Below are 19,906 nucleotides of genomic sequence, written 5' to 3'. Positions count from 1 at the left end.
TGATGATGAAAAGTTGGCACTTTCTCCTTTGTGGAATTCAGTGTGAATCTGGGGCTGCTTGCCAGCAAGGCAGTGAGCTCTGCCAAGAGGGCCTGGACTGTGTTAAAAGGGGTTATTTACCAGAACAGGTAAGCATTGCTTTCTCCAAAATGGAATTATTCATGGAAGTGAATATGGCCTGAGATCAATCTTAAATTGCATGGTAAACTTGGTCACAATCTCACATTTTCATTGTTAATCTGAATCTAATATTAGCAAATAATTAACAGAGTCTAAGCCACCTGTCAACTGCTGCTTGCATAAACCCAGATTCCAGAAATAATTAGATGAAGTAAGAAACTGACGAAATGTATGTGCCAGAGGTCAGCATGATGACATCGAAGACCCCAAAGTGGGCAACGCTACTCAGAAAGTGGCTTGACAAAGGAAACAGAGAATATTCTGATTCCAAAGTTACATAATTCCAAAGCTTCCCTTTGGTTTTCAGGGACTAGTGGGTGCTAATGACCCTTTGTGCCTTTGAACCTAATCCCTACCGAAAACTGACTCATTTATGTCCCACATTGTGGCAGTGAATCACAAAGATATCTGCCTGAAGTGCTTTATATATAAAGTGCAGAACTTTTTGAGAGGATTGTTAATATAAGAACAGCGAGATTTTTGACCTTAACTCTTTATAAGCATAGGCAACCCAAAAAGCAACAAAGCCCAGTCTTAGTGCTAATAGACTTCTTGCACAGTTTATCCAGGAAAGGGATGTTGTAATGCTTCCCCTGAAGCCTATGCAGCTTTGAAAAGACTGCCTACCTTCTCCCGTTCCTCTGCTTCTGTCAGGACTCTCTATGCTCCTTACCTTATGCTTGCAATGGCCTCACTTGTCGGTTATCTCTAGCTACACTCCTCAACAGTCTTCACTGAAGCTAATCTTGGTGCTTCAAACATGACAGTGCCAAGGACAATGCAGATATTACTAGTCTTTCCAACTCCGTGCAGACTGCTGTAGTTTCAGATTCTCTCCACATTCCCAAAGATCAATTCAGATCACTTTCTGGGCACATGAAATTTCCATCATTAATTCCTTCTTCAAACATTTGTTGGTATGTCTTTGGCAGACTTTGGCAGCCAAAGTGATTTTTACCCATTTACATTGTTTTTCCTACTTTGAAAATGATTAGTGGACACAGTTTCTACTTTCATCTGCTACTTCGGTTTTTCCTACTTTGAAAATGATTAGTGGACAGTTTCTACTTTCATCTGCTACTTCAGGCACAAAAGCCCAATTCAACCATGTAAAAGTTTTAAAAATGTGACCCTTTGTGTCTAGTCCAAACTGTCTCTCTAGTGGTTTGGTTATTTCTGCAGACTTGAGCTGTTCTTCTCTGAAAGATTTCTTTCCTAACAGTGTATTTCCAGTGCACTTTTCAGCTTCCTTTCTGTTAGCCTCCAGATTTAATAGGCTTCATGATTTGAATGCCAGTAAGTGTAGGAGGGAAGGTGATGGTGCCATATATGCCAGGTGTAGAGAAATTTCTTTTGTTCACTGTTAGGTCTAGCTGTTGATATTTTCCAGGGACACCCCAATGTCTGTACAGTTGTATCCAACCAGTGGATAGCTGCCAACAGAAATCATTCTTTCAAATGCAGACAGTCTCATTTCAAAGTGTATAGAAATAGCTGCCATAACCCACTGGCTTTATTTCTACAGTGGTTTTGTAACGGTACTGCGCTTTGGGCTGAGCAGGGTATACGATGTAATGAATTTACTGATTGAGCCTGAAGAGGTTTCCCTGGTATGGAAGAGGATCCAAGGTCTGTCTGGTTATCCTTAAGGGTGAGGAGAAAGAGTAGGTCCAAGAACAGAAGCCAAGCTTGGGATACAAAATTAATGTGTTGTGGAAAGAAGAGTTAAGGAAATTATCAGATGTGCCTATTATACATCACCTACAGGTCTGTCAGTAGAGCTACCAGATGGAGTAGTGATTGGGATAATTGCCAGATAGTTGACCCTTTTTTGTCTTTTCCTTAAAGATTCATCATCTTATCCTGATTTGTAAAGACACACCTGCCATTTCTAAGTATTCATCTGATATGTCTAGATGTACAAATGCAGCCTACTTGTTAAAAAAAAAATTATTTCTGTATTGATAAATAAAGAGGTGTCATTGATGTATTAGGAAAAAATCAAGATTTTTTTTTTCTATAAAAATCCAGCTCTGAAGAAGGACACAGAATATTCACCTTTTAATAGTAAATCTCCTCTAGCTATCTCTGCATTAGTTGCCCACAGCTTAATAATGTACAAGAGGTCTGCCGAAGGAATCTCAAGGTATTCAGAGGACAAGAAAAGTCACAGCTCCCATATCTTGCAGTCTGACAGTTCTGTACCTTGTACCATTATTCGTAGTGTTACAGCCTGGAGCCATTTTGTCCTCTAGGGGAGTAAATTGGAAAAAGCCTTAGTAATTAGGAAATTATCAACACTTAAGCTACTGTTTGCTTCCCCTTCTGTGTTCCTGAACATATTACTTTGTCCTCTTCCTGGACAAACAATAGATTATTTAAACAGAAAATAATGAGTTATGGATTATTAAGATTATTATATGGATTATTGTTCTAAAATCTGTTAAGCCTGATCTGTTGGTGGGTATTTTTGTAAAAATGCAGTTTTCCCCCAGGTACCTGCAAGAATTACCAAATATAGTAACCTATGAAGATCCTGAAGTGTGGTTTAAGAATTGCCAATGTATCTGTAAACACTATTTTCATTCTAATTGTTCTCTTTATTCTAATCTGTGCTAATATTAGATAGCAACAACCTTCCTTTGCAGTTTGGTCTCCTCAGTAACCAAGAAGAGTTGGGACCCAGTCAGATCCTACCAGCACTTCTCTGCACACTTGCTCACTGGGCAGAATGGAGTGATTTATGCTATTTGAAAACAAAACATAGTGCTATTGTTTCTAGCCACAAGGAAATCTCCCAGCTGCAATCCCATGTGGTATTCTAAGGAAATAATGACATGAACAGCCCTATTCATTTTAGTTGCCAGGACTCCAAAAGACTGGTGATATTTGCAATGTCTTTATGGCTGACAGGCGTTCACTGCTGATCATAATGGTAGGATCGCAGAAGTTCTGGGATTTGTAGCTGAGCTTGCTTAAAATAGCACTAAGGGAGCATCTACACTGCAGTTGCTTCCCACTTTATGTACTTGGATCAAAACTGGTTTTATCTAGTTGGTGGGTAGGAATGCAGTGGTAGCAACCAGGAAGACGATCTATGGTGGCTACTGAACTATTAACTTCACAGAGGAAGCTCCTTGGGTGGGCTTCACTTGACCTAGTTTAAAGCAGACCCAGGCATGCTTAAGAAAGGAGTTTTGTCTGCAGTACAGATGTCTCCTGTCAATGGCAGTTGAACTTCCTTAGCTTTAGAGAGGAGAGATCGGTATTGATACCCCTTTTCCATGTCCACCTTGACGTGGTTTCTACTCCTGGCTCTGCAGGAAGCACAGCTCCATGCCCAGCCTCACCAGGCTATGCAGGGAAGTGGAAAAACTGGCTGAAATATAAGCGTAGTTCAAAAACAACATAGTTATTACAGTACGAGAAGAGGCATTTGAGCCCAAATAATCTTCCACCCTTTTTCTAGGAGACAATATATGGAAGGTGGACAAAAAAGCACATGTGGACGAGTTGCAAAACACAATTTGCCTGGTATATCTGTCTGTTGCAGGGCAAAAAATAACAGTGCAGTAACTGACCACTTCCTTCTGCTAATTTACTGTGATGCAGGCCTATTCAAAGAATATGGTTAAACTTGACTAATTAAAATGCAGCTGACTCTATAAAAAACTTAACCGGAGCACTCTTACTGCTGATCTTCATAACCATTTTTTATCTACTACTTTATTTGAAATTAATGCAAAGCTAATAAAAGCAGCTGTATTTTATGGTTTCCCCCAATAAATCTTAAAATGTGTAAGATGGTTAGATGTAATAACACCAGAAAAAATAAAAATAATGGAGTGCACACTTCGGTTCCAGTGTGGCTTCAGCAAGGTTTTGTTTGGAGTGCCCAGCTGCGTATACAGACGCAGTGGAATTCGGTTTGTGAGGAACCTACAAAAATTACACAAATAACTAGCATTTTTTTAATGAATAATACACAGACATGCACCTGCTTCAGAGACTCCATAGATTAGTCTTGCAGCCAATAGAAAAGCCCCTTGGAATTCAATTACATGCTGGAAAACAGAAAACAAAATCACGGCTATACTTTCAGAACTGATACCAGCGAAATGTTAACCAGTTCTTGGGCTGAGCTTTTCCTGAGGATTAGATTGTTTCAGTTTGTTTTACTTCCCTGTGGCTTATTGAAAATTTATATTATTCTATTCTATTCTTGCAGCTGGAGCCTCTCCCGGAAGATATTGTACACCAAATCCCCAATATGAATGCAATAGCTTCTTTAAAAAAGACCACTGAAATTCAAAGTATGTTTCCCAGTTTGGGTTGGTGAGTTGGTGGGTTTGGGGCATTTTTTTGTTGTTAATTAACATGATAGATATTAAACTATTGTTTTAGAGAAAAAAAGCAGGCAGATGTTACATGTATAAACTAACATGCTGTGTCATATATATATATTTGCTTTTAATTTTGTTTATTTGATATCACTTTATTTCTACTGTATTTAGCCCTGAAAAACCAAATTAACCCATTTAAATTATTTAGAGCTTTCTGATTCCTGCGTATTCTTAAATTTCTCCATTCCAGAGCAGCTTGGCTGAAATAGGTGTGTGTTAGTGAGGGACAGGATCAGACGGGTAAATTAGAGCTCTAACAAATAGTTTCTTCATGTTCTGTTTGTGCAGCTCTTTACCAGTTGCTCAGTTCAAGATGTATAGGAGCTTGAGATAAAGTTAAAAAGCTCAAAATGGGCACTCGTCCATGGAACCATGCTAGCCAACACATGATTTTATTCTGTTTCTGGTGAAGAGGGTACTTGATTACTTCACTTGTGTGGCCTGACCTCAACCCTTTACTATCCAGATGCTGTAGAGCATTTGCTGTGGTCTCACTGAGAAATTTTCTCTTTGACATCAGTTGCCTTAATCCAACTGAGCAGACTTCGCTTAAATTTTCTCATCTTCTCCTCTGCCATTTTACTGAGGCAGTGGGAGCTTCCTGACTTCTACTGTTTGCTGGCTCCTTAACAGTAACAAATGAATAACAAATGTTTTGCTTCATGTTAGATGGAGCAACTAATATATCATCACAAATAATATAAAATAAGTGCGATTTTTAAAAGGGACACCACGTATGATCCATTGATCATTATTTTAGTTGTAAAGTGACAATTAAAATTTGTTGTGGGTATATAATTCATTCTTCATACCCAGTAGTCACCCAGATAATGCAAATACTCTAAGTAAATCGTCTGTATAAGATAAATTCAGTAAGTAATTTCTGCTCGGTGGTATGTCCTAGAGTAGATCATGAGTAAGTATTCCTTAAGATTCCTTGTTAATGATCTGGAAGAAACCAACAAGTTAGAGCAGAATTGCACGTATATTAAGTCTGCACTTCTGTGATTCAACTTTGATAATGAATATTAGCAATATTTTAGGGAGAAAAAGGTCCCTCTTCTATGTCTGCTGAAAAAAAAGAAAAGAAGATACAATACTTACTTAGACAACGAAAGGAACCAACTTTTTTCTAACTAGAATGGAATTTGTATAAATGTTTTGTTTGTGACAGTGATCCAAAGCTCCTTTGGAAATGTAATACATTTGGAAGTAGCAGTTCCCACACCCATGTAATATGCTATTTCTAAACAATCCTGTTCACTAGCTTGAATACCACCCCCAAATTATTTTTTTTTTCAAGCATGCTATAGTACAGCATGTCCAAATCTATTTGTGAAAGGCAATTGCAAATGCCTGTAACAGTGACAGAAACATTCACTTTTAGTATTTCCTGGTAATAACCAGTGCTCCCACAAATCTTTGAGGGAGACTTAAGCATATTTTCATGCTGAAAGCCAAAGCATACCTAGAAGACTGATTTGGTTTCATTGTTTGTTCTTGCAAGCCGTGATTGCTCTTCAAGTTTTGTATGAATGAAACCAGCAGTATGCTTCATTCTTTCCCCTGAGCTTCACCAAGTTCTTCTCAATGAATGTAACAGGGCCGGTAGAATTTCACATTCCGATATAGCACAGTAGAAATGGCATTTTCAGAGATGTGAGCAGTTTGAGGCAGATGCTTTTTTGAGCTCATTTAATTGTCAATCCTCAGCATACCTAGGGTTTCTAACAAAGCTCCTTCGCAGCTGCGTGCTGTGATTGCCTCTCTGTTCCGCAAGACTTTACCTGCAAATCTTTTGGTTCAGCACACACATGCAAGCCCCGTGTGTTTTGTGCATGACGTATAAACGTTATTCTTTTTGTAAAGAATCTTGCAAAGCTGTTCTGCTTACCACCTGTGTCTGTAAGGTACAGCTTTTTGATTTGAAAGAAAAAACTACCACTGCTTTTCCACAAGCAACAGAAAGCCCTTTTTGCATGAAGTGCCTGCTGCTACCTAGATGCTATTCCTAACTGGGACTGCTTTAAAATTTCCTCCCACAAACACCCTGCCATGCACTCCCCTTCCCCAAAACCCTCCCGTAGGTGCTGCCACCTGCTTCCTCGCCTGACTCTGCTCTCCCTCCTTCTCACTGAAGCCCCTCTCATAAAGCAGTCCTCAGTTCAGGGAAACAAGGAAAATCGGGGATCGCTTGGGAGTGAGGGGCAGTTGAATGGGCACAGAGAGCCCACTACTATGCTTGGGTTGGCCCTGAGTTTTAGTGTTACAAGAAAGTCGCATTCAGGGGGCAGCCTGTGTGTGAATGAACAAACGCGATGCAGTAACCCTCACTGATGCTGTTTTATTGTTGCTGCAGGAGAGCAACACAGTGGTAGCTGGGTACTAATATTTTATTTTATGAATAAGAGCCCTTGAAAACTCCAGCAGTGAACATGGGTTCATTTCTTTTATAGGCAAGAGGGGGTATTATTCCCATGCCAACAGATTTGATTTTCTTGCACATCTGTTTCTGCAACAAAAACCCCACCTACTCTGCAAACATTTAGCTCATAAATTATAAGGGTTTGAATTGGGTGTATATTGCAAAGACTGACTTTTGCACATATGATCTGTGAGAACATTGTGGAATGCTCATATAACTTTTTTTTTAGTTTGTTTTTAGTGTATTTTTTAATGAATAGAGAATATGGTCTCTGAGCACAATAATAATATTTTTGTCTTGTTTTTATAAAATTCGCCAGGCTCCAATCATTGAGCCTACTGTTATGTACATAGCTTTTTAGCTGTGTCTTTCATGCTTTTGGAGCAAAGCCAGCCTCCTAACACTTAATCTCAACTTTGTAGGATACTTAATACACTTTACGTTTTATCCCCAGAAGGTCCCCGTTATGTAGAGATTCTGCTAACTACTCAAACGTGCACACCATTAGACTTCAAAGAAACACGCTGGCCATGCTCACTGCTTGTTCTCGCAGATTGACTTGGGCTTTTATCTTGCAGTGATGTTTTTGAATAAAGACATTTTCAGGCTTTATTGACAGCTGCTTTCTCACTGGAGGGAAAAGTTCATCTCTCGAAAAGCCTGAAACTGTGTTGAGAGCTGTGTTACCAGAGAGGGAGTTTCCAGCCGCCTTTGTGCAGCGCAGGCAGCAGTGCCACTGGCCTGGCCTCCCAGCTGTCAAAGCCTCCAGCTACCCTCCGGATAAGCACCTCGACTCAGCCCGCTGCCCAGCTGCCAAAACCCTCCTTTTAGCCCTTGGAAAAGTCCCCTACTTGATCCCCTCTCGTTCACAGCTGTTGAAACCCTCTGCCTAATTCCCAGATAAGTACCCTGACCCAACCTCTGCAGCAGCTGCTGGAAGCTTTCTAAACAGTGAGTAAGCTCCCCTCCAGAGCCCTCAGCCTTCCCAAAGCTCCTAATTTCCAGGTGTCATCCACCTGGCAATTAGTGAGTGCTTGATGGATTACTGGACTGTAAGAAATACATATGTAAATTCTTACTTGTTCACCTGGTTACCACTGACTAACCATTTCCTATGTTGTCAGTGAGTCACCTGTCATTGTCCCCTGTGTTGTCTGAGAAGCCTCTTACCATCTCTTCTGCTGCAGGCAGAAAACTGAGAATACTCACGCTTTTAATCCACTGCTGTTTTCTTACACAGCAAAGCAGAAAGCTCTATTCCTTATGATACCTGGCGTCTTTCCAGCAACAGCCAGTTCATATATGAAAGTTTTAAATAAATCATTGTTCTAGTATACGCCCTGAGGTTGGAGGAGAAAGAACATCCAGGACTAACAAACCTGATTGTTCTGGCAACATCGCTTCAGTCCGAGCTGGCATTTCTGACTTTTTTCCTTTTCAAGACAGTGCTGTGTGAGCACTTTGTGCAACAATGTTCATTTTTCCAGTCCTGTTTGCTTTATATGCATCAACTGCCTGCCATATCAGAGCTTCTAGGTATTAACCCTGCCCTGAACTCCCTTCACCTTGCGCAGATAAAGCCAATAGCCTGTCCGACAGTATGTGTTCATTAGTCTGCGTGTTACTACTCCTCCAGTTTATTCCCTTCTGGGGAAGGGTGTGACGCAGCCCTTGGAATGAAAGCACTTTCCAACTTGGCACTCTTAGGTTCAGAAATGTACCTCTTCACTGCAGTCTGAAATTTCAGCTGTACTGCTTACACCGCAGTGATTTTAGATTATAATCACTCGGTATTGAACTAAGCGATTACTATGCTTGTACCACCATGCTAGCTAAAATTCCCATAAATTATTATGTGTGTTTTCCTTAGGCAAGTACTGGAAGTCAGTGGAGCCATACTCCGTGCCAGTGGATTGTGCTCTGGCTGAGTCTCAGAAACGAGAGAGGGAGGAGACAGAAACAGTATCTGCTATGGCCTCTCTTTCGGTGGATGTTGAGCAGTGCATCCCTCAGGAAGGCAGCAGGTAAGTGTATGCAGTTAATGTGTAGAACAAGGCTTTCTCTCCAGTCAAGTAAAGTGAAGGCAGCTAGACTAAGGTTTGTTTCTAAATTATCTGCTAATTGAGATACCTGGAATTTTTCATCCCTGCAGCTGAGTTCTCCCACTTGGCCCCTGGAAGCAGAGGTATTCTATGCTAGCAGGTATTTTTTTGGTGTGTGGAATTCTTTGCTAAGGTTCACGATTAGTACAAGAACCCTGTTTTCTTTCCATGTCTAATGTCCATAAATAATACATAAATACTACATAAAAAATGCCATATCCATATGAGGAAAATAGGAATGATCAAATATAATCAACCATACTCTTCTCACTGGAAGCTATTCAAATCTGATCTAGTTTTAATTTTCTAGGAAGGCATTTAATACAAGGTCAGATAAATTTAATAAGGATGGACTTAAATAATTATTAAATGCTATTAGACAGGCATTAAAAGTTACTTCCCTGGAAGCAATGGAACAGTGTCAGTATAAAACTTAAAGCAATCTTGACCGGGATTATGGGCCAGCATTTTGTACCGAGATCAAGGTACACCAGCAAAAAATGAGAACATTTTTTTTCCAGCTTGTCAGCCTCTTTTCACACTAATGAAAATTGTTTTCAATGTCACAAACTGAGAAAATAATAGAATAACTGCTGTTGTGGTTTTTGCCAACTAGAGAAGAAAAAGTTGATAGCCACTGAAATACCATGTTGTCTACAAAACAGTCTTTCTTCAAAGAGTTGTTAGCAATCAGAAAAGCCACTGCAGAAGTTCTTAGAGTTTTAAGGACAAACTTTCCTGGCCTTCACCAGTAGAGAAAGACCCAAAATGCAGTGGAACCACTCAGTTTCCATCACACAAAGAAAAGAGGGAAGGGAGGAGGAAAGGAGAAAAAAGCCTTATAAGGAGACTCCTCGGTTCCCTGCAGGCTGCGGAGCAGAACTGGGTAACAACAGGAGAGAAAGGAGGGAGCTGTGGGCAGGCAAAGCGGTGGTGGGAGGGGAGCCAGAAGGATACACGGCTCCTACGTCGTGACAGCTACTCGTGTGATTCTGGTCTTGCCTCCCGCATTGGCTCTTCAGTCAGAACTGAACTGATGGGCACCCAGAGGGACAGAGCAGCGCTAAAAGCTATGGGTGCATTTGGGAGTGAAGGTCTCTAACAACAGTGGGAGCGTTCGTCTGTCGCTGAGTTAACAGATGTGGCTCAGAGGGACACACAGGGAGCAGAGCTAGCTAGTGTTCACGGCATTTACATAATTACCTTCTTGACTGCAATTACATTTTAAGATGTTGCAGATATTGTTGTGCTAGTATTATTGCAAACAAACCCGCAAAAGCTTGGGGAAGAATCTCTGACAAGCGAGAGACATATTTTAGATTTGTGAGAGTGCTAATCAGTGCTCAGCTAAGAAATAATGTAAGGTTTGCTGCATAAATTTGTGGCAGTTACGAGACCCTTCTGCTAGCCGGGTTCAGAAAGGTGTCTGCTTGTGTGTGCATAGTTCTGAAATATGAAGAATTTTAGTTAAAGTGTTGGAACAAATGCAGTCAAACAAAGCAAAGCTTTAAATTGTCTGAAAAAGGTTGTAGTTAATTTTATGTGTTTTTACATTGCTTAGAATAACCAAGAATTGTATTTTTTATGTGCCTCCACTTACTTAAAACTACCACCATTGAGAGCAACTGCTGACCCTACATGATTTGAACAAAATAACCCTTTGACTAACACTGCACCTAATTATTGTATTTATTACCTACTCAATGATAACCTGTGACAGTTTCCACCCATTCTGAAAACAGAACTTCAGGGCAAAGCTGAGAGAAATGGAAAAAAAAAAAAAAAGGATGTGCTGAAATGTACACAAGTGGAAGTCATATGGCTGCCAGATTCATTGCACTTCATCAGTTCTGGACTCTTATAAGGATGAATCCGTCGTGATAAATTGTTCTATGGAAAAATGGCTTCATTTGAAATATCTTCTGTGGTGCTGCAGAGATTTTTCAGCAGAAAAAAAAACACAAAACAAACAAAAACCCTATGCACATATGTGTTCCTAAGCCTCTTTCCACATTCGTAACCCACAAAGAAGTCACAGGATGCCAGATGGCCATCAGAGAGTGGCAGGACAACACAAGTGCTGTCCCACTAGGACAAAATTGATAGTTAGGTTTTCTGAGTCTTAAGGACATCCTTCTCTTTGATTTCTTCCTACTGAGTGTAAAGAGGAACATGGAATCCGAAATGGTCACCCCACAGGTCTGATTTTAAGGGTTCTCTGAGCTGCAGAGAGACCTGAGAGGACCTGGCTGTATTTTGAGCATGAGTGGAAGTCCAGCGCAGGATCATAAATCCAGGGACTGGTCTGGCATTGCACCCTCTGGTTTCACGCTGGTATAATTTCACCGAAACATGCCGTTCATTTCACAGGCACATGCCAACACCAACTGCAGTAATTTAGTTATGAGTCCAACTTTGCTTTTTCTTATTTATCTTTGTTGTAACTGAGAAGCGAGTATGCAACGCTCCTTCTCCATCCCCCTTCCTATGACTAACAACAGGGCTGCAGGGACGTGAGGACTCATCTGGGCTCCCAAGTCTTCTTGAAAAGGCCAATGCAGATGGGCCACTCCTCTTACTGTAGATGGGGAACACCTTCTCAAGACCTGTTGCAAGCCTTTGCATTGAGCATTTGTTTGGAAAAGTTGGTGGTGACAGGTAGGGCGGGATCAGAACAAAAAGCGTCGTGGCTGACAGGGCCAGGAGCCAATTCAGTTTCTCTTAATTCCTGCCATGGTCAGCCAGGATGATAATTCTAGCCTGCATCTCTAACAGTGTTTCACTGAACTGAGGGTAGAGATCCTGTTGACTTCAGCTTTAGGTGGCCAGGCCTCCAGATGAAGAGAGCGACAGCAAGAGTCTCCTTGCGGGAAACATTTGCCAGTTATGTTGGAGGATATATTGGTGTTTGGAGTGAGATGACTCACTTTAAACACAGATTTTGGGTAAAGCAGCTCTTTTCCTGGCCAACTCATATCTGACTCATTTACCACTGATGAAGAAAGGATAAAATGCTCCTGGCTAAGGCCCATCTCAAGTATTTCTCTTTATTTTTTCTCTTTTTCTTTCTTTTCTTCAAGTGACAGTGCCGATTATCTTTTTATTTGATTTTCCCTGGCAGCCTAAATTAAGAAAACCGTGAAAAGCTGCTACGCTTTTGGTGTTTTATTTTACCAAAGCACAACTCTGCATTTTAAAATCCGATTGAAACTTGATTATAGACTTCAGAAGAGAACAGATATAGAAAAAAAGAGTTTGTGGATAGGAAAGAAAACATGCATGATGCTAACACAGATTTAAATACAGATGCAATTAAAGGAACAGTCATGCCTTATAAGACATTTCTAACTAGCACAGCTTTTGTGTGTTGTTAACTGTTTATTCCCTATGTGAGATACAGATCTAGCTGATTAGACTTTTACTTTGCCCAGACGTCCATTTCAGAAACTGTGCTATGAAAATATTCAGTACAGTGCTGTCTCTGATACTTTGGAGCTTCTGTATATTTCTTCTTAAAATGGAAAAAATAAAATAGTATGGAGGGAGATCTCTTGCATTTACAGTAAATCATGAGAATGGCAGTTATCAGAAATTGATTTTATGGCCCTCACTCATCTGAGTGTAGTTTTTAATCAATGGAAATGAAAACAAAATGTAATTTTTAAATTACTCTTAGTAATTTAAATTAACTTTTAAAAAGAAAAAAAATTCTCTTGTTACTCTTAGTGTTACAAAGCTACCAGTTGCTGTTCTAGTCACATTTCATTGTATTGAATACACTATATTATATCCTAAATCAACTGGTTGGATCATGGGGTACAGCTAGCCACTACCTAGGGTCACTTGCTGTGTTTATGCATCAACTTACAAAGCTTCACTTAGCATTTCACTATTTGGGTATCCACCTCAGCTGTGCTGAGAAACCTGTGCCTACCTGGCCATATGCCCCAGGATCTGCAGTCACAGCCAGGCTCAGGAGCTGAAGATCAGCTTCCCCAGGTCAGGCAGCAGCCTTATCTTTCCCTCCTTCCTCTCATCCCCTCAGCGGTGGGTGTGTATGGAAGAAAACCAGGAGCAGAGGAATTTGAGAGCCAGCCTTGCCCTGGTGTGTTGGTAGATCTCAACAGCTGTATCTGACCCATCCAGGATACCTATCCAGGTGTAAACTTTTCAAAGCTTTTTTGGAACCAGCTTACACCTTTGACATACAGGTAGTGAATCCCACAGCCTCATCAGCCATTGCACTTCTTTTTCTTTGCTCTAAACTTATTAGTCAATGAATTCTAGAGGTTCATTCCAACCCCTAACATTGTATGATTCTATGATTCTAATTAAAAAAAATAAATTGAGTGGGGAACCCCTAATTCTTGCATTGTGAGAAATTAAAGCAGTTCTTTTCTTACTAATAGTCTCTGTCCCATTTCTGGTTTTAATAGCTTCAACTGTCTCAAAATTCTGCATTCCTCCCAGTATTAAAATAATTTCTTACCTCTGATGATTCTTGCCCCTCTCTGTGCCTTTTGTAGTTGGAATAAGAACTGCATGCAGGACTCCAGGTGTTGGGCACATTGGATTTACAGAGTAGGTTCATGATGTGGATTTTTTTCTTGTTTCTGTTGCACTCTTCTTGTCTACCATTAACTCCAAGCTCTGAGTTGTAGCCATCACTGTGTATGAAAAGTTAAAGCTGTCGTCCCTCTGTTTTTTGTATTGTGTGTTTGTTTTTATAGACCTTTTCCACTCACAAATGGTGCTATGGGCTTTAGAACTGACTAGTTTGAGTAATTTGGCATCATCAACAAATATTATCACCTAGATCAACTAGTAGTCCACCATGTCTTTTTGAGATGCTCTGGAGAATCTCTCCACAGTGAAAATTCACCAATATTGTTATTGTTTCCTAATTTTGATGGATTATTAATCTCTGAGAGGACCTTCTCTCATAACCTATGTTCCTCAAAACATTTGGATAAAATTGTTGGAAGACTTTCTTTGCGCAGGGATAACACTTGATCCCTCTTCCTTCATTTCCTTCAGAAACTTCTAATAAATTTGTAATGCTTCCTTTCTCTGTAAGTGTTAAGACATAACTCTTCCTCAAGTTACTATTACCTAAGTGCCTAATAATTCTCTCACTGATTGTAGCTGCTTTCAGTTTCCCCATACAGGCTTGTTGTATCTCCTTCAGTTTCTAAAGGGGGAACTGCATTTCTTACCTTCTCTACCTCTTTGCGTGCATGCTGAGTTAAGCCGTAGAATATGCTCAACAATTATTTCTTTAGCAACACCATAATTGCCTTCCCCTAGAACTCAGTGGACAAATATCATCCGCTCTTAGCGGTTTGGCAAGGTTTGATGTACCAGTGTGTTCTAGTGCCGATTCAGTTTAAGATAGTTCATCTGCAAATAATAAAATCTCCCTGACACTTCTCTAGTGAATGCAGATATAAATAGTTCATTTGGCTTTTGCGGTCTACCTTCCTTGATGCTCTTTTTGTGCTTTGATCATTTCTTCTGATGTACTTTGAAAGACTTTCCGTTATTAGTTTTCATGTCCTTAACATGTTGCTCTTCAGACTCTCCTTTGGCCTGCCTCATTCAGGGTTTACATTTAACTTACCAAACCTTATAGTTTATTTAATTTGCCTTATTTGGACTTTGCTTCCTCTTTAGAGAGTATGTGTGTAGTTACCTCGCTCTGCTCTTGAACTCTGATGGTTGTTACTTCTAGTTCCTTTTTCTTTGATCCATACAAAGCCCATTTTTACTGGGATATACACTTACTCAGGATCTCTTACATGGTTTCTTTAGATACTTTCTGAATCATCTCCATGTTATAGAAATGTACCTCTTTTTCCCCAGCTCTCTGCTACCAGAGGATCACTTTTCAATTACAATGATCTTCCCTGAGACAGCTGAGTTAAATTAAGAACAGATTATGGCATAAAACAGCCATACCATGCCAGAAAATCTATCTTTTGTTCAGCAGTTTCTGTGACTTGGAAACATACCTTGAATTTTTATTTTTATGTATGTGATGATGTAACTGTGAGGAATCTCTGTAATTCTTAATTTAAAAAATACGGTAAGAGAAACATTTACTTTTTTGGATGATGTACAGGATTTATCTATATTTTAAAATATTAACTTATTTTTAAAGTGTAGATACGGACTATTTGAAACAATATTCTCATAAATAATATGGTTGCCATTTACTCTCAACTGCCACAGAACGATACTTAAGACGTCACACGTTTTGCCAGATTTTATCCATATGGTAGGATTTTTGCCCCATCTATTTCTTTTGTTTCAAGGTTTAAACAGAATCATTTTGTTCAGCGTTAACTGCAAAGAGGCTGCTTCATTCTGCCATAGCGTGAATTGCACTTACGGAGAGCTGTAGGTGAGCCCTCTTTTCTGCACACCAACACAAAGTGAGAGAATGAAAGAGGGCTCTGCTCCTAGGAACTTGCAGTTTAAATGAGCCACAGTGAAGCCTTAATGAAAAAAATCACAGTTGTGTTTCTACAGTCATTACAGTCCCAATCAGTGTCTTTCTGGCCGAGTGGTATCTGTCCAAGCTCACAGCTGCCCCTCCAAGGAACCAGTCCGAGCACACAGTAAGAGATGGGGTTTTTTTCTTTTGCCTGTTTTATGTTTTTACGCCAACTTCTTGTCAGCTACAGGAAGACTGAACTGAACTGATCTAACTAACAGTGACATAACTGAGGTAACATAAATTTGCCCTGTCAGATTCTGCCCCCCCCGTCAATATAAGAACTTTTGATTCTGGCAGAACAGGTATACTTTGGTTCACCACTCAGTGTTATGGGACTACAGTGTTTTTCTCTGTGTACTAAGGGCCCTAAAACTTTACTGGCTCTCACACAAAACTCTAGCCTAAGCTGTTATCCCATGAAAATGTATGTTTTTAATGATAAGCCATTGGGTAGATCCGGTGACTTCTCTGACACTAACAAAATGAAGTTAAAGCTTATGCATAAGTCCTCCAAAGGTGGCTGGAGAAGGCTGTGAGAGTACCCACACTGAGATTCCCCAGGGCACCCTAACCTCCTATGCTTTTCCAGGACCTTGCATCTGACATTTGCATATAAAAATTTCTATTGGCACCTAGGCTCTGGCTGATACAAAATATTGGCATACTGTTAGAATATATCATAATATAACAGAATATAGCACTCAAGGTCAGTTCTGGCTCTCAGATGCATCCTCATCAGCAGAAAAAGCTCAGGACTAAAAGCCTGAAAAAGATCCTCTCTCACTTGTGTATGGTCATGAGAATGTCAGTCGTAGAAGCCAAATGCATGTGAACAGACTGTTGCATGTACTGCTTCCCTAGATCTTTATAAATAACCCAAACCCTCCACTTTCATTCCCAGAGGTTTTCCAGAGCTCCGCTCCTTCCTGCTCTGCCAATTTCCAATTGAAATCCATTGACAGCATTTTCTTCTCATTCACTTGCTCACAGCAGAACCTAAAATCTGAATTGGCATCAGCTTCCAGATCACCTTCTTTCCAGATAGACCTATAAAGGTCCTGGATATTCAACAAGGGTTTATTCCACTTTTGCATTATGCGAGAGGACATGGCAGGTCTTCCAAAAGCGTCTGGAGAAAGTGGAAGCGTGTGGTCAGTACAACAGACACCGGTAGTAGGAATTCTCCACATGGTATGTGGTCCCTTCTCACACCTGAGGACTTCAGCAGCAGGCTGGGCTCCATCCCACCTGGGCTGCCACTGTGGGGTCTCTGCCACAAGGCAGAACAGTGCAAGAAAGGGGGAAAATAAAGGAATGCAAGAGGGCTTCATCTTACCTCTTAGGAACAAGGGAGCTGCAGTGGTTATTGTACTAAAGGAACATTCTCCACCATGTGGTGAGGAACAAAAGATTCAAGGTTTGCATATTAATAATCTTTTAGGGTCAATATAACCCCTTGCAAAGTGATTGGTCTGCAAAACATCTTCTTTTTCATCTGTCCTTCATGTGACATATTTTTCAACATACTAGTTGTGATCATTCCAAATCATAAAGGAATAACCTGTATAAAACCATTTAAAGAGACACTGCTGAATTTTTCATTGGGAAAGAATTTAATAAGCTCCAGATTCATTTAAAATTCTCTGGCTTTCTTGCTGAATAAACTACAAAAGCCCATGCAAGCCTCCATTAATTACTTTTTCTTTTCCATGGGATTTCATGAGTTTGTAATTTCTGAGGGATGTTTTACTGAAGCCAGTTATTATACTGGCTTACAAGGTTTAACGGGTAAATGTCTCTCTTATTTATTAATTTGAATTAACTTTTTACTTTTCCTTCATTTCAAAATTACTTGGAGCGACTATTTTTAAGGAAGTCTTAAGCCCATTTTTCATACGGTGTTCTGTCAGACTGACGTGAAAAATGCTTTGTGTCCAAATTCTTATGCCCCTCAATAATGAGGTCTCACTGCGACCTCAGAAACTTGCCATTTTATAATCATCGGCAAAATCCTCAGGTGCAGTACCTTGTCAGATACAAGGAATTATCACACTTTACACCAGCTCAGCACATGTTCCCGTTGCTTTCTTATGGATTGTTTTAAAGAGCTCATCTTGCCTAGGCTGAATATTTCCCAGAGGCTTTCAAATAAAAGCCAGGTAATGCATTTATGAAAGCACAGAGTCAAAAATCAGAGGACTGAAGAAGAACCTCAGACAAAACACTGAAAAATACTTGGTTACTAGTGAGGTATTTTACTTTAACAGTATGGACCTACTTGAAGGGAAGAGAAAAAGCAAAAAAAAAGCGCATTTTATTTTAGTTGCAAAAGCCTGTAAAATAAAAGTATCACAGCTATTTTTTTCACAAAATTATTTGACTCTGTTGACACAAAGCATGTACGTTTCTGGACAAAAAGTTATAAAATATTCTGACATATTTTAATATAAACAGGAACATTTTCAGTGATTGCTTGGATCTAAAATGTTTTTCCACTTGACATTTGTTTATACTTCCTAGGAAAGAAACTCTATTTATGGATAACTGAATAACACAAATAAACATCAGAGAGAGCTGAAAAATCAGCTTTGATTATGCATGAAAATCTACAATGTCATTGTGTACTCTTGCGCCGTATTCTGATTGCCTGTTTATTTTTACAGAGCTGCTGGCGAGCCCATGGAAGAAGAGCCAGCCTTGTGAAGTGCCAAGTCCTCCCTGATATTTCCTGTGGGTGACATCATTGTGTATCCCCCCAAAGCACCCTCAGACATGTCTTGTCTGCTGCTTGGGTGGCACGGATCAGATGGAGCATAAACACTGGGCACAAAACTCTGAATAGCAGCTTCACTTGTTCTTTGGATGGACTTGAAAGGGCCCTACAGATTCCTTAAATGTAACCGCTACAATTCTAGAGTTACAGTAAAACGGGCTTGGGAGAAAGAGCCTAAAGCATGCTTTTTATATGCTGTTAGACCCACTCACCAACGTAAATTGTGAAATCGAGTATTGCAAAATTCTACGTGATAGATTTTAGATATGAGAATTGCGACAGCCAGTAAAATACTCGGTAAACTCCATGAATCACTTTCTGACACTTTTTACTGGGTAATTTTTTTTCTTACCGTGTTAAATTGTTAATAGAATTTGTTTTCTTTGCTCTGTGTAATGAAAAAAAACCCCTATCTTTGTTTTATGTGCCATTTTTTAACCCCCTGTAATGAGTTCTTAGCTGAATAGGTGAAAGGTGTGTACATTATGATGAGGGATTTTAGCTAAAGGGAAAGTACTTCTATTGTACTATAAGTCCCCTGAAGTACTGTGCTTGGTGGTGTTTTATTTTCTTTTCCCTTTTCCTGGCCATCCCTTCCCATTTCATGTAATCTTTTCTATCATAAAAACACATTCATGGTTCTCTAAAATGAGCGATCTGCCTTTAAAAAAAAAAAGTGCTTTACCCTCCGTAGTTGACAGTAGCTCTCTCGCCACATGTGCAGCAGAGATCAAGTAGTCTCCGACAAAAAATGGATGGTTTTTCAAATGTGTTTTTAGTTTGTTCTGAAACGTTTCTGCGTCCTGACTCTAAGAGCAGCGATCTTCAGCAACTGCGTGCAGCTCATTTGAAGCTCAGGTGTTTCTGTGGAGGTTTGTGTTAGGGGTGTTTTTTACAGGTCGTCATGTAAATACGAACTGATTCTTTTATGTAGTCCTGCACCAAGAGAACTGATGTTGCTTAAGAGGCTTCAAAGGGTTTAGGCTTTATTTTAGATCCCCAAAGTGCAGCAAGATCTCCCTGCAATGTGACTTTAGCTGTTTAATTCCATGTTTGAGAACGTAACATAGAGTTGTGCCTTTAGCTGATAATGAACGCTTAAACTGTTACACGTGTTGCCTTACCGTCAGAGAAAGAGATAGGGCATGTATGTAAGACTACTTCAAATGAACAAAACTCTGCTACAGCAACTTTTATTTTGTTTACAACTTTCTCACCTAATGAACCCTGGGAGATACCTTGAAGTACTCAACTTGCAGTATTTGATAGCTCGCTCGGCTTTTAAAAGCAAGTGATGTTCATTTTTATATATTTTCCAAACTCGAAAGATATATTAAAGCCATAAGTGAAGACTGTCATGCTTTTTATTCTGAAATCTGAAAGGAACCTTAATTAAAACAAGATTCGGGGGAAGGCCATGATATGAAAGATATGGAGCAATATGGTTTCAGTTATAGGCAGACTCAAACCTGTAAATCAAAGATGAAAGATTTCACTCAAATAGAATTATATAATTCTCTTTTG

The 19,906-nt window shown here is 39.8% G+C and overlaps 1 protein-coding gene across 1 annotated transcript in view; it reads left to right on the top strand.

Moving 5' to 3' along the window:
* Positions 1–19,705, top strand: part of LOC104278637 (histone deacetylase 5-like) — a 107,585-nt gene extending 87,880 nt beyond the window's left edge. Inside the window, exons 8-10 of the mRNA XM_009875664.1 lie at positions 4,409–4,493; positions 8,879–9,032; positions 18,273–19,705. Of these exons, the coding sequence (XP_009873966.1) occupies positions 4,409–4,493; positions 8,879–9,032; positions 18,273–18,312 (279 nt within the window). The 3' untranslated portion in view covers positions 18,313–19,705. The remainder of the gene's footprint in view (positions 1–4,408; positions 4,494–8,878; positions 9,033–18,272) is intronic.
* The last annotated feature ends 201 nt before the right edge of the window (positions 19,706–19,906 follow it).

This window comes from Apaloderma vittatum, unplaced genomic scaffold, assembly GCF_000703405.1.
Source record: "Apaloderma vittatum isolate BGI_N311 unplaced genomic scaffold, ASM70340v1 scaffold21028, whole genome shotgun sequence".
Lineage (NCBI taxonomy): Eukaryota > Metazoa > Chordata > Aves > Trogoniformes > Trogonidae > Apaloderma > Apaloderma vittatum.
Note: the sequence above shows the minus strand (reverse complement) of the source record. Positions and strands in the feature narration are given on the sequence as shown.